The sequence below is a fragment of the Martes martes genome (assembly GCF_963455335.1).
Source record: "Martes martes genome assembly, chromosome: 5".
In the NCBI taxonomy this organism is placed as follows: domain Eukaryota; kingdom Metazoa; phylum Chordata; class Mammalia; order Carnivora; family Mustelidae; genus Martes; species Martes martes.
The window spans coordinates 36668557-36684619 of NC_137892.1; the positions used below are offsets into that span (position 1 = coordinate 36668557).

The 16063-nt window shown below is 32.3% G+C and overlaps 1 protein-coding gene across 1 annotated transcript in view; it reads right to left on the reverse strand.

Annotated features, from left to right (window-relative positions):
- The window catches only part of FER (FER tyrosine kinase), a 462185-nt gene that overhangs the window by 242416 nt on the left and 203706 nt on the right, over positions 1–16063 (reverse strand). Inside the window, exons 12-13 of the mRNA XM_080803660.1 lie at positions 14560–14763; positions 5111–5233 (exon numbers count right to left, since the gene is read on the reverse strand). Of these exons, the coding sequence (XP_080659786.1) occupies positions 5111–5233; positions 14560–14763 (327 nt within the window). The remainder of the gene's footprint in view (positions 1–5110; positions 5234–14559; positions 14764–16063) is intronic.

Sequence of the window (16063 nt, forward strand, 5' to 3'; positions counted from 1 at the left end):
ATTTTATACTGAGCTTCTACTCGAATGAAGTGAATTTCTTAAAGTATAAACAACTGACCTTTTAAGATAACGCACATTTGTTATTAAATTAATCTAAATCCGTGTTCACCTACAATCACTCTTCCATTCAACCACGCTGTTCCTGCCACACTAGCTTCTGCAGCTCCTCAGTTACACCAAGGAACACTCTTTCCCCAGACACTCAAGGAAGCTATTCAGTCAATAAACGCCAGCATGGCTCAAGCGGTCTAGAGTTGACATCTGTTCCCACAGGCCAGTAATCACGCTGTGCTGTTAAAGGTTTTTACTATTATTCCTGCATATAATCATACAGAAAAGTCCCTGGTTTGGTTCGCATTTCTCTTCAAAATTCATTAGGAGCCCTACCTGGATCACATGTTTTAAAAAAGCAGCTGATCCTATATACACACACATACACACACAGAGACACACACATATGCACATATACACACTACCTAACCCTTGACCTTATCCCATACACTCAGATCATTATCTTCTTGACAGGCTTCATTTTCATAGCATTTATTGCACTCCGACATAATATAGATCACTGCCCAGCAGAGACTGTGTTAAGTATTTCCTAAGTGAATAAATGCTGAATTACATATATTTTCCAGTCTTCTCTTTATTAAAATTTTAAATTATTTTAATAATTTAATTACATAATTAAGGAACATGGGTATAGAGCTAAGGAAAAAGAAGTCTCTTAATCCCATAAAATGTTAAGTTGAAAAAGACTTCAATATGTCAAAAACTGTATTACAAGCCTCCATAAGAGGAAAATCATTAAACAGTAATATTGGACAAAGCAACCAAGTTACTTAATTAGTTATGTAAAATAAACAGTCTTTAAGTGATCTGAAACTGACAGCATGAAGAAAAGACCTAGTTAAGAGTACAACTTTCTCTTGTATGAAGTGTTCTTTGTTGGCATGTGTCCAACACGAAAGTTGCCTCAGACCGGTCTGTTGCAGAAAGACTTACTCTCTGCAAAAATCTGCCTCTACTGTTGTGGTGTCCCGCACCAAATTCTGATGAAAAGCCATAAGTGCACGACTTAAGCTGGCAGGCAAATCATTTGTCTAAAGTTCAACTTAATGGCTCATTGCCTAACTCACCTGAATTTATTCATGAACTTTAATACCATTCTGAAAGAAATTTCTTTTTAAAAAACAGCTAAATCTGAAGAAATATCAAACTTAACAAGGCAAATAAACTTTCAAGTCACCATTTAAAAGTTAAAATTGAACTAGGTGTCTTTCTTAACTAAATTTTACCAAGCCCTATATTTTATCTCAAATCCTAGTTCTGGCACCTAATATTACTGTTTATTGATTTTCTTTCATAAAGACTCATGGTACTTTTTTTTTATATGTTACAGTCTTTTTCAATTTAACATTTTACGGAATCAAAGATATTTCCTTTTCCTTTAACCGACATCCTTGTTTATTCTAGTCTCTGAAGTCTAGGCTCTACAGTGCACAGAAACAGTAGATAAGAACAGAGACTCCCATCTCAGCTCTGTGTCTTACCTGTTGTGTTATCTTGTGCAAGTTATTTATGATTTTAAGCTTTAGCTCCTCATTCATAACAAATATGAGGTTAAAAACAACACTAATCTTGTATGGGGTAATTATAATACTCCATAATAATATGTAAGGGTTAAATGAAATAATGCATATAAAAACTTAGCAAGTAGCTGGTTTCTAGCAATCACTCAATGAATTCAAAGTTTCAAACATTTCCTGAATGCCTACTATGGGCGAGCACTGTTCTAGGCACTGGCACTACAGCTCCACTAATTGTTAAACTAAACTTGTAATTCTGGCCCTTATGGAATTTACATTCCACTTGAGGAAGACAGATAAGTAAAAATATATCGTATGAGATAATTTCAAGTAAACACAACTGTAGCAAAGAGACAGTAAGAGGAGAAGGGGGAATACATGGGGGTAAGAGGTTATTTTACGCAAGGTAGTCAGAAAAGGCCTCTGTGATGAAGTGACATTGGCACAGAAACTGACTCAGCAAAGAAGAGGCTCTGTGCATATGCAGTGTGCTTGCTAACATAAGGATGGTGCTGGGTGGTCAATAATCCTTGTTGACAACAATGCCCTGCATCTTCCAAACCTTTTCACAGGCTCTGGGAAGCAGCGCAGGAAAATCAGCCTGTGGCGGGTGAGGGAGGGATGGCTTGGGCACCCACTAGCTTTATCATCATGAGAAAGTTAAAGAAATCCTAATTCTAGATTGTCTAGTTTTCTGTACTTCTGAAGATAGGAAAGAGAATCCTTTGGCTACTGTGTCCTCCAGTTAGGCATTATGATGATATACTTGTATTTTCATGGGTAAGAAAGAAATAAATAGGAAGTGAGCAGTAAGTTGCTAGAAACAGAAATTATATTGAAACCAAAATAGCATTCTTTATGTAGGCTAAAAATGAAGTCTGGCAAGATGGAAATGAGATGTTTTACAGCATATTATATGGTCAAAGACATTAACTTCTTATACAAATTAAATCAAGAAATAGATTCCTGTTATAAGAGTATAAATAATTTCTTAAAGGAAGATATATAACAGATAATACCACCATAATAAAATCCATATCAATTTGTTCTTCACTCATAATTGAAAATTGTCTAACTTATACAACCTCTGCTTTGTGATTTTCTTTGAAAAGCATAATGTGATTCATTAAATAACATGCATAACAATATTTACAACAAACAGATAATGATCTGCCTATTTCAAATACCAGTCCTTTACATTAGGTTAATAGTCAGCTAGATAAACTTCAGATTTCTACCTCATAAAACAATCATACATAGCTCCTTAATCTTCGATAGCTTTCAGTCTACAGTTATTTTCATGGCTAGTGCTATATAAAATGATGAGATAATCAGCTCCACAGCCAGCATTAGGGGTTTGGGAGAAAGAGAATAATTGACCATTTAACAGTCCACAGAATCTATTCCATTTATCTAGACTCATTTCATGGAAAACTTTATACAGAGAGGGATATAGCTTTATTTGAAATTATATATTCTTATTCAAGCCCAGATATGCATTTTTATGTGCTTCTTTTATGACTTTGGTCTCTCAATTTAGACCTGGCTCAGCAAGTAGAAAATGCAAATATTTGGTCGGCTGTAAGATGGGATATCAATATCTCTGAAAACCCAGTTGCATATCTTGTTGACCTAACATGGGTAAAAAGTATCTTCACTGCACTGAACTTTATTTCATGCTGAAATTACACTGGAATTCAAGTTCATACTTTCACATGTACAGGGAGGGATACAAAACTCCTGTCACAATGGTAGAGGGAGGGCAGTGGTAGAGAGGTTGAAGACAACCCCTACATTTATGGTTTGAGCAGCTAAGTATTTGGTGGTAGAGGTTCCCCCCATTATTCAAAAGTTTGCTTTATGCTCCTCTGCTCTTACAAAAGTCTTAGTACCTGTTTTAGCTAACAAAAGACATTCAAAGAGGATTTTCACTTTTGTGAAATGGTAATTGCTTCTTTGCTTTAAGTCATTTTGGCTTATAAAAGGTTTCATAGGAACCTCTACTTTTGAATAGTGGGGAAAACTGGTGCCATTTATTAAAAAAGGAAGAACAAATTTTGGAGTTAAAGGTGATAAACTCAGTTTTATGTAAAGAGTAGAAAAATCTCATGTCTTTGGGGAAGGACATAAATGTAAGCTAGAAATATAAATTTGTAAGCCTCTGGTATATAAATAGTAAATGAAACTGCAGGAGTAGATCACTTTAATCAAAGAAAAGAACTAGAATTCCGTAGAACAACAGCAGTTATTCATTGATGGAAGAGGAAACATTGACAGACTTCTCTGTTTTTCTAGAGAAAAATGTGACAACCTGTTCCAAACTAAGGAAAATTTTTATAGGATTTTCTGAAATTAAAATGGGGGAAATAGCAAATGGAAAAATATAAATGAAGAATAAGCCAATCTTATAATTCTAGAAAATTGGGCAAGGAGGCCAATTTCTTAGCCACAGAATCGGTGTTTAGCAAAATCTTCTGTGATTTGTCAAAATCTTTTGTGAAAGCCATGTTAAGGCTCAGCCCCTTGGGAATGACTGAATAATATAATGTGAGTAAACACAGACATTGTGGTCCTGACTAACAAAGTACAGTCTAACAGTTATTTTGATTTTTTTTTTTAAATTTCTTTAGCGGAATCTGGATTACACATTAGCATTCTTGGGAATAACACTTGTTTCTTATTAAAAGTCATCCCTAGATATACAAAAATTGAATTGACAGACATTTACCTACAAGGTTTTCTGGCTGCCCATGGCTATGCTGTTCTTCATAGAAGATGGCCTCAAAGACAAGGACTCTTAACCACCTCAGTCTAAAGTACCCAGAAGCCAAGCCAGCTCCATTGCTCTACTTTACGCCCGGTCCCACAGGCTTTATCTTAAAACACAAGCCATGTTCATGCCCATTCTTTACCTCATGAATCTCCTAAATGAAGGCAATGTGTTCTGTGCTAGATTTCAGAGGTAAAAATTACCTAGAACAATCTCTCACCTAGGTAGCTACCTGTTGGCTCTATATAAGAAACTTATGATTTACTGTATTTGAGAAAAGTAGTGTAGCTTTTAAAATGTCTAATGTCTTACAATATGTTGTAAAGTTAATATCCAAAGTTAAAATTCTAAATTACTCATAATTGCTGGACATAGTCTTTGACATCTACATCTTAAAGTCTTGTATAAACTGAACTCAAAATCTGAACCTTATAAAGTAAAACAAAGTCTTAAGTCTTTTTTTTTTTTTCAAAGTCTTAAGTCTTTTAAGGAAAACTAGGAATGAAAAAAAAAAAAAAAAAAGAATAGGCCATTTGTAACCAGCAACCACTGAATAAAAAGGCAATCCATCTTAATAAAACCAAGGAAGTGCTATGTTTCAACATTAGTACCAGTGGTCATCACAAAGCCCTTTCATTTCCAAATTTTTATAAATAATCTAAGAACTTTATTTGTTGTGGTAAATGTTAACTCACATTTAAAAAAGAATACGTGTGTGTGTGTGTGTGTGTGTGTACATAAATGCACTTACCTTAGGAATAGGATTCAGCAGAACTACACCTGATTTCTTAGTGATGACCTGTTTTGTTGTATAGTGATGATCTATAAGCTGAGGAATGTTTGAAAAACCAGTGCCTTCAAATCGATATAGATTCTGGAGGAAGAATAAAGTAGAGTAAATATAAAAATATTGCTTCAGCAAGACTACGTTCAACAATAAGTTTTACTAAGAAAAACTATTGTATCAATGTACATAATACTACTGAATGGATAAGATGGCAAAAATAAAAATAAATAGAAAAATAAAACTTTGACATGCTGAAAAATTTTAACTTTCCATAAAGAAACTAATTTTTATAATGACTAAACATAATTCAAACTGTCAAAAAAGAGAAAGAATGGAAGGAAGAAAATGACCCTGAATGCATTTTGCTAAATGATTATCACAGGAAATAAAGCATGAGAAACACTTGACTTAATAAACAAGACATGCATTTACATAATGTTTATATATATGTCCCATCGGATAAAACTTCCAAGATTAAAAAATAATGTCAAAAGTTTGAGGCTATTATATTATATCCAATATAATAATAAATATTTGAAGAACACCTCAGATGATCACTATTTCCTACTTATCAGTATAGTAGTAATTGGTATTTCTCTTATGGGGTTATTCATGTTTTATTCTTTCACCAAAAGCATCTAGTCCTTTACACATTATTGACAAAGAAATAAAATGCACAGTGACAAAACTGCAATTATCGGCATGCTCAAATCTTGCACTTTGTGGTTTTATAACATTAGATAAGTAACATTTTCTCAAACTCTGCCACAGCCCCTTTTCTCTGTCTTCATATTTCAAATAGGCATGCAGGTCAGTTATCACATGAATAAACTGATAGCAATAAGTTTAACAAATAAAAAATATCTTACTGGCTGTACTTTTCAATGCAGGAAGCACTGGAATGCAATGTAATGTAATAAATACTTCTATTGGATTGTTCACAAAGTGTTCGCCCATACATGTGCAGATACCAACATGAATGTGCTCTAAGAAAACTCTATGTTAATAAATAACAACATTTAAAATTACCTAAATTTGGATATTATTTATATTACTGAAAGATTATTTTCATAGTTAAAAGATAAAAAAATTAAAGCTCCTTTTCAAGTATAAAATAAGATTCAATTTACCAGAATTCAACTTATAGACCACTTTTATGTGGATATTTGTTTTATCAAATGAGGGTCAAACAGGAGTTAGCTTACTATAAAATTAATAACAGAATATAATTCAACTCAATGCAGTTTGTTTAAGAGTCAATTCCGGGCAAATTGTTAATAAATTGCCTAAAGAATTTTAGTATATTGCAGCCAGACCTACTATGACAAATTAACAATGATACTTAAGAATATTTCATACTGAAGACGCTAATCTGTTATTAGGCATGCAATCTGCTGGGCAAGTTCTCTCAGTGTCTCAGTTTATTCACTGGTGAAACAAATATTTGGATCCTGTCAAAGAGTAAGTATGAGGCTTGACCAAGTATCAACAAGCAAACCCCAGTGCCCAGTATATGGCACATGGTACACACTCAATTATTAAATCACCAAAGCAACAATAATCCCTGGGTTATAAAAATAATTCTAAACCCAGATATAGGAAAAGAAACATTTTCAAAGACTATTCTAAATCACATTTTCTTAAGGAAATTATCTGTAAATAATCAGATATCCTGAAAGGCATTCTTAGATTAAATTGATTAAGAAATAAATAAATGTAAAAGGTTATAAAAGTGTAACATACAACTACAATAGTAACAATGGTAACATTTCAACCAAATATACAGCATTATATCCTTGGAAGTCACCAAGAGTAAATCTTAAGCATTCTCACCAGGCACAAAAGAAAGTATTTAACTTTAACTGTGAGGTGTTAAATTATTTTGATCCTAGAAATCATTTTACAAGGTGTATCAAACCATCAGGTTGTACACTTTAAATATATACAATTCTATTAGTCAATATTTCCTGACAATGTATTCCTCCATAAAGTTAAAAATCTATATCCTGTTTCTCCCTTTGTCTGATTCCTTCAGTCCACTCTCAACATAGTATCAGGAGTTTCTGTTACTGCAGATCATTGCCATTACTTTGCTATATTCTTATCTCCCTCAGAATAAAAGCCAAAGTCTTTGCCATGGTCTATAAGACTCTACAAATCGGTTTTCTATCATCTCTCTTACCATTATACGCCCCCTCCCAATACTTCCCACCAGCCATGCTCATTTCCTTCTTGTAAAGCACACCATATATACTCCTTAGGGAGTTTACATTTGCTGCTTGAATAGTTCCTCAGATGGCCATATGGATAATGGCTCCCTTACTTGCTCCAGTCTTTCAGCATAAGTCACCTTTTCAGTGAGGTCTTCTCTGGCCACCCTATACGATATTCAATTCCCTATTTCCTCACCCCAACTAACTTTCTTATCTCCTTTTCCTTATTGAATTTTTCTCCTAAGAACTTATCACCATCTAATATCATGTATATTTTATTTTTCTTATTTATTATCTATCTCCTCCTCTAGAATGTAAGCTCATGTGGTGATAAATTTTTACATTCGTTTTGTTCATCACTGTATCATCATAGTCTAGAACACTGCCTGCCATGTATTGCCTGGATAAATAAACATGTATGAATAAATGAAATATTACACATATAAAATGAGTGGGAAGCTAAAGAGACAAGATAATTTGGAAATGAATACTGAAAACACACACTCATGCAAACTCAACACATTGGAGTACAATGTTTAACAAAAAGTAGGTAACATGATAAAATCTACACAGAATCAAATTTGAAATCAGCCACCAATGTCTTACATAAAATTCTAACATACCTCTGTAACTAGAGAAACAGTGAATGGAATAATGGGAATTTTCATTTAAGAACATATCTAACTTAAGTTAGAGTTTTCTGCCACTGACATAGTAATCATTATGGATGAAGACAGTGAGTGATACAAGCAGCAGTACTTACTTCATAGGATGAAATAAGAAACTGATTTCTAGCAGTTATCCTTTTAAAGCAATCAGTTCGACATCAGTGAAGTTCTGGAGTCCTAACTGTGCAAAACCAGTTAACTCACTTTCTTAATGATGAAGATAAAGTAATGAATCTAAAAACACGTTAAGATGACACATGCTTACAGAGTTCAGCTAAGCCTTGAGATAAGGTCAAGAGCAGCACATTCACAAAAACTGTTGAGGACTTGTTTCTTGATACTCTCAAAATCCCAAATATTATAATTTGACCTTGTTACAAATCTGTATAAATTTCTTGTAGCTCAGATGACATGAGGTTTGGTTCACATACAAATGGATTCTTTTTTAAGTTTTCTACAGTTTCGACAATAATACAATAGAGAGAATCCAGACTAATCTTTAAATCAGACACTTTTCTTTGGACTAAGGTTGCTACTAATATGACCTCTTAAGTGAATTCCAACAGAAGCAACAAAAAATAGTAATACAGAATAAATTTTTGCAAATTTCTACAAAGATCATTTTGTTGATTGTCATTTGTATTACATGACTAAGTATCATGTAATATATCATTAAAAATAAAAAGTATGAATAAAAATATGATATAATACAAATTTTGTATAATATGAATTATATAGATACATATAATTAGAATGTATCAAAAAGGCCTCAAAGAATATATACTGAACCCAGAAGGTGGTGTTATGAAAACATTTGCTCCATCTAGAATTTGTTTCTGAGTTATCACAGCGCTACTCAAGAATTAATCATGCATATGGATGAAAAGCATAAAAAACAGAATCTGATTTTGCTGCTATACATACTTGCAGAGTACTGTTATACTAAGAAGTCAGATGGGACAGAACACACACATAAAAATGAGGAGGGGATTCAATGAATGTATAATCTGAAATAATATGCCTGAATAGATCCCCTGAAAAAGAACTGAAAACAAGCAGGCTTAAGGAAAAGCAAGCAAGCAAGCAAGCAAGCAAGATGATTTCTGAAAGAGGCAGCTGAGATGAATAAGCTAAATAAAAAACAAAAGGCTAAATAAAACATTCCTTTTTTTGGTAAAATACCTAAAAATGAAAATACAAAACATAAGCGCTAGCTTTCTCAAATAAAATCGGAACATGGAATACTTATAAGTAACTCACTAAACCGGTACACAGGATGGATTGCTGGAGAGTTTGGGAAAATAGCATTAATAAGGTTTCTGTATGTCTTTTCCTAGTTACTTTTATTCATTCTTCAGATGTTGTCTCAAACTTAACTTCCTCAAGTTTCCAGTTAAAAGCTTTTATAGCAATGTGTATCTACAGCTTTATAATTATTACTTTACGGTTTATACTTATATATAACATGTGTGATTTATGAGGGACTGTGAGCCTCTCTCCTAGACTATAAGCTCCACAATTATATCCCTGCCTGAAAAGTACTCACTCAATCAGTATTTCCTGGAAGTTAATATTAATGAGGTTTTGGAAAGGCTTTGTTTAATTGTTAAGAAGAAAGTCTCCTAAGTCTTTAATCATGTGTCAGGGACACAAAAAATGATATCTTATGACAGTTTATTTTGACTTCAAGTTATTTATTGGTTTCTCTTGGATCCTTGAAGGATAGGAGTAGAGTGATTAAAATAACTCTAAATATACAACAGTAAGGCAAAAACTTATAAACAACTGTCACTCAAACAAGTGTGTTTAGGGTTTACTCACTTTCACTTAAGTGAGAAGTCTTCTTTAAGGCTCATGGCATGAATTTAAAAATACATGTAGTTCAAAGAGCCTAAAGATTGAGACAACAACAGAACAAAGTAAACCAGTCTGGTATATGCAGAGACTAAATCTACCAGCTCGAAGTGGAACTTAGCACATAACAGACATCCAATAAATACTTGGTGAATGAATCAGGGATTTAATACATTAAGCTACCCATTTTTACACAATAATTACAATATCCACTTTGGAATTATTTTTGTTTTATTGACTCATATCCCTGGGCCTTACACATTACTCACTCAATTAGTATTTCCTTTATAAATGGTTAAAGAAATAAAAGATGATATGCCATTACCCAGAGGATTTTTGTTATATATTAAAATATTTATATTATATTATTATTTTTAATTCATCACCATATGTTATTTCAAATTTTTTGGTTCCATCATCCCCAATTCTGCATCTTTAATATTTCCCTTTTAATGAATTCCATCAATGTCTTGCCTACTAGGTTTTAAGTTCACTGAGAAGTAGGCCATACATTTTTCAGTTTTATCTCCTTACACTGAATAACATGGTTCTTTGCAAAAAATGGTTTTTTAGCAAATGCCTGTCATATAAATAAATTAGAGAAATATAACTGGGTACTTTCCCATTAATAATAAGATCTTTCTGGAGCACTTTTGTTTTACTATATGTATTTTTGTTTTATCATACACAAAAATAAGTATTTGCATCTATATTTACTTATCAAATAGAACAACGCTATTTGAATCTCTATGAAAATCTATCAACATTTATGACACAAAATAAACAGTTTTAGGAACAAATCCTAAATATGTTTAGGTACAAACTGTTATATCAAATACCCTAACCAGGCTGTTAACTATGGAATAGGTCCGTGACTAACACTAGAATTACACTGAGACTCAGATACTCCTAGATATGCTTAACATTATCTGGCTTTATGAAATTAATATATTTAGTGTCCGATTAAAAAGTACAACCCTTCTTGCTTGAAGAGCTAAGACAAAAGATAGATATTCTTTGCTAGAATAGTGAAATGTAAAAATTGCAATATCTGTGTCCATCTTGATCATTCATAATGTTCACATAATGCTCACAGCATGCAGAGTTTCACCACATGTTAAAAAGTAACTGTGCAATACATTAAAAAAATCCAGCTTCAAAATAATTGCCATCCTACACTGCAGGTGACAAAGACAATGTTGCTAAAAATCCCATTATCTGTGATTGATGAATACCTCAAACTTAAAAATATAAATTCTAAAATAACACTTTCATTATTATTTAAATTTCACAAATAAATCACATGGAAACCAAAAAGACATTTTTAAAGTAACTTTTCCAATTACACAAATATTTTTTAGAAAATACATTTGTATTTTTTCTCCAAAAAAGTCATCAAACAATGGTAAAAATGCCTAATATCTGCATAGCACCTTATACCTTACAAAATACATATTTAGTGATTTGATTCCCGTAATCATAATATAGGCTGTTAACCCCATTACTTTCCAAACCATGGACCTTCTAGAGAACAGAACTGGGGTGGAATCCCAAGTCTTATGATAATAAGTTCAATGCTTTTTTCATGTTATTTGGTATTTTTCTCATTTTCTAAAATCTCATCTTTATGTCTTCCTCTCTTAGGACACCCATCCCATCATTTATGTACAGCCTTTATAATCTACTACTAGATTATAAACTCCTTGATGGACTATGATAGGCAATTATTAAATATCTGATGATGAATTTCCCGATTTATTGGGCTCTTCCAGGCAACACATACATGAGGAAGGAAATGGGATAATTTAAACTCATGGAAGATTTACCCAGACAAAATGAAAAAGAATTAAAAACTCTCCAAAAAGTCTAGATCATCTCAAAACTCCTATTTTCAGCTGACTGAAGAGCACAACATTATATAATAAGAATTAACTAAATAAAATTAGGCAGTGGAAAATCTGAGGCCTTCACAGATATACAAGAACTCTCATCCTTAATAGAGGTCTCTGCAAAATTTCAATGACAGAAAGAAGCTAAATAAAATCTTCAAATGTGAATGGGCAACAATTTCTTATTTTCAGAATATATCATACTATTCATTTTAGTCACTTACAAAATGAAAATATTAAAGACAAGTGTTAATTTGCAAGTAGACCCCTTCCTTTTGGTTTCTAAGAATAGTAATTTAAATTCCTACGGTTACATTTTATTTATTTATTTATTTATTTTTACCTTACAGTTACATTTTAAACTATAAGTGGTAACAAGGGAAATATTTCAGTCTTATTTAATGTGTAACATATTTTTAAAATAGTAACTTTTAGGGTGCCTGGGTGGCTCAGTGGGTTAAAGCCTCTGCCCTCGGCTCAGGTCATGATCTCAGGGTCCTGGGATCAAGCCCCGCATCGGGCTCTCTGCTCAGCAGGGAGCCTGCTACCTCCTCTCTCTCTCTGCCTGCCTCTCTGCCTAACTTATGATCTCTGTCTGTCAAATAAATAGATTAATTAAAATAATTAATAATAATAATAATATAATATAATAATAAATTAATAATATATAATATATATAATATATAATATATTATATAAATATTATATATAATATGTAATATATAATATAATAATAAATTAAAATAAATAAATAAATTTAAAAAATAATATAAAATAGTAACTTTTAGAGCTTAGAAAATAGATGGAGACATTCACATAAATTTTAGTTTATACTTTACCTATAACTTTTACTTCTACAATTCGCATACTGTTTTATAAATATTGCCAGCATGGTCACAGGTTGGAATAGGGAAGCTTATCTACATCCATAACTTAAAGGCACATACAAATTATAAAAGAGTTTGCCAAGGAAATGAGGAAGGACACATTACTAGAAACAGTAGGTTGGATGTACGGTTGTAGGAAAATATGATTTTGAAGTTGAGGTCTGAATGCTACACAAAATTAACAATGCTATGAAAATTACAAACCTTGATGGATTTATTCCTTTTAACCCGTTTGAATGGCATCTATTTTCATTTAAATATAATTTCTAGATGTGAATATATGAAATACCACTGTATACTGAAATGGTCACTTTCATGGTATGTGAATTCAACCTCAGAACTACAGATACATACCTTGATATATATATATATATATATATATATATATATAAAATATATATATATTAGTTACATACAAAGTATGTAACTACAGATACATACTTTGATATATATATATATCAAATATATATATATACACACACACACACACACACACACACAGAAAGATATGTAGATACATATCTACCTAAAACCCTTTGACCTTTATCTAGCAATAATGGTTCACTCTGTTTGTAAGATAATTAGTAGCATTCCAGTTCCTGGACATAAACTGAAATCTTAGATAGCCAGCTTGAAAATGCATGCTATTTGAAATGCTGGAGTGAAAAATGACAGAGGGCTTCATACGCCAAAAATATTAAAAATTTCTCAGTGGGTAAAGTTAAACAAAACTTTGAGATTACTTTTCATCTGTTCAATGCTTAATCAAAAATAAGACAAACATAAGAAGTAGTTTAGCAGTACTTAATAAACTTCAATAAATAATCAGAAGCAGCAATGTGAACAAATCACTTTAAAATTTTTTCATCAATTTCTATTTATTGTTTATTAATGCCAATAAGGAACAGCTTACTCATAAAGGTTAAAAAGCAGCCTTAAACCTAAATTAATAATAAAGCTAATTCAACTATCATTGTCCCATTTATTAGGGAATTTCATTATCCCTATTTAATTACAAATATCTTAAAAAATCTCTCATGGTATTTTTTTTTAAAAGATTTTATTTTATTTGAGAGAGAGAGTGAGCAGGAGAGAGCACAAACTGGGGAAGGGGTAGAGGAAGAGGGAGGAGCAGGCTCTCCACTGAGCAGGGAGCCCGATGCAGGACTCTGTCCCAGAACCCTGGGATCATGACCTGAGTCGAAGGCAGATGCTTAACTGACTGAGCCACCCAGGCGCCCCTATCATGGTACATTTTTGAAAGCAATTTCAAGGCCTAGTTTCAGGAGCATAAAATTTATTATTAAATTTATCCATGAAAAAAAGTAAAAATTACAATAATCATATTTTTAATTTTTAATTTAAAATAACTTTAATGTTCATTTTCAACTTAAAATATTTTAAATGTTTAGCTTAAAATATTTTAAATGTCTGTAGCACTTGGGTGGCTGTCGGTTAAGCTTCTGACTCTTGATTTCGGCTCAGTCACGATCTCATGGTTGTGAGATCGAGCCCTGCATTGGACTCTGCGCTTCTCTTGGAGTCGGCTTGAGATTCTCTCTCTCCCTCTCCCTCTGCCTCGCCCCCAGCACTTGTGCTCTCTAAATAAATAAATAAAATCTTTAAAAATGTGTATTTTTTAAATGTTTGTGCATTTGAGTTTAATTTAAATTTATAACAACTATTTGTAATTTATAATAACTTGAAATATATATGTCCTTAATAAGATGAACATTTTAGCGAATTTTTGCACACTGTATTGAAGGAATTAAGAAAAAAGTAAAATTAAGTACTAGGCATAAAATGTTATGGGCACTTATCATAAACTATTCATCATTTTATTATAATTATAGCATAATGAACTGCATAAAAATATACATATAAACTAAATTGAAAACGTACATCAACAAATTGTATGATAAAGTGTCTCCTTTGTCCATCAGAATATACAGAAAGGACATATTCACCAGGTTTCCCATGACTCTCTCGCACCAAGAAGTCTCCTTGTTGTTTTAATAGATCTTGCGCTTCTATTCTGGGAATTGCTCCATGGTACCAGTCCTGTTCTGCCAGGGGCTTCTCACTTATAGGGATCGTATCAGAGAACTTGTATAAACATTGAGAAAAAAATAAATGAATAATAAATTAGAGAAAATAGGAATTCTTCCTGGTAAAATTCATAGCAATTGTAAATACTTCTTACATACACTCTTCTTTTTAATCAACCAATTAAAAGCTTCATGATGAATCTGAATTTTTCATAATTTTTAAAGAAAATATCTCTTGGAACACCAGTGTTGAAGTTCAGCTCAAATACATATCCTTCAATACTTTGTTTATTCTCTCTATAGATGTTCTATCTATAGATATTCTATCTATAGATCTATAGATGCATACAATATTAGCCTTTAGTGTTAGAATTTATAATCTTATTCACCATAATATAAAAGAAATCCATATATTTAAAATTTACCAGAGAATTACAATAAAAGGGGATATTATCAGAGAAATTTGTCACAAAACAATTTCATTTTTATTTAAATTAAAAGTTAGTTATTTTTATGGAATAAACTTTCAACAAGACAGGCTGTAAACTGCCCATGTCCTATGTTCCAGAAGCAATATCTAAGGCTTCATTTGAAGCTGCCTTGCTGCCATCCCTTCCCATTCTTACCCTCATTCCCCTGACTGGCTTAGCCATTACCACTGCCACATGGCTGGTCCTGATCCTGTATAGCAATGGCCAATAAAGCCTTAGGAGAAATAGCATCACCTGAAATCACCACCACAAAATTATGAACACGTGGCAAAAACAAGAGAGGACAATAAGCCACGACCACAGCAGGAAAAGCAGAGTATCTGTTATTTTATGAGACCACATGCTAAAATAAAAAAACAGATAACTAAGGAGTGAGTATATGTCTTTGAAATGTTTCTAACTGATAATAAATGGAAACACATTTTCTAGTTACAAGTAAAAAGTTTGTTTTTATCATTCAAGAACTAAATTGCCCCAGATGGTTAAGAGTACAGTATGGGTAAGGAACAGTAATATGCACTAACTCTTAAGATACTTAGAATACGATATGCACAATGTCTCATGGGAAAGTAATTTACAAATTTGAGAAATTAGAATTAATAATAAATGAAAGGCAAATATTCACATATATAGTTTCTCAGGCTGATGTTATGAACTCTATGTAGAGACAAAGTATGACATCTTCGCGGTAAATGAAAACTAGTTGCGAAAATAGCCTTTATTGTTTTGTACCACTGAAGAGGTCCAAACCTTTTAGGTCAAAGTTCCATTTTACATTGTCCAAAACCCAACCTACTGATTTAAAAAAACAACCTTGAAAAATCCCAAATGGACATCAAAGAAGAGCTCACACTTTTGTTTCTACTT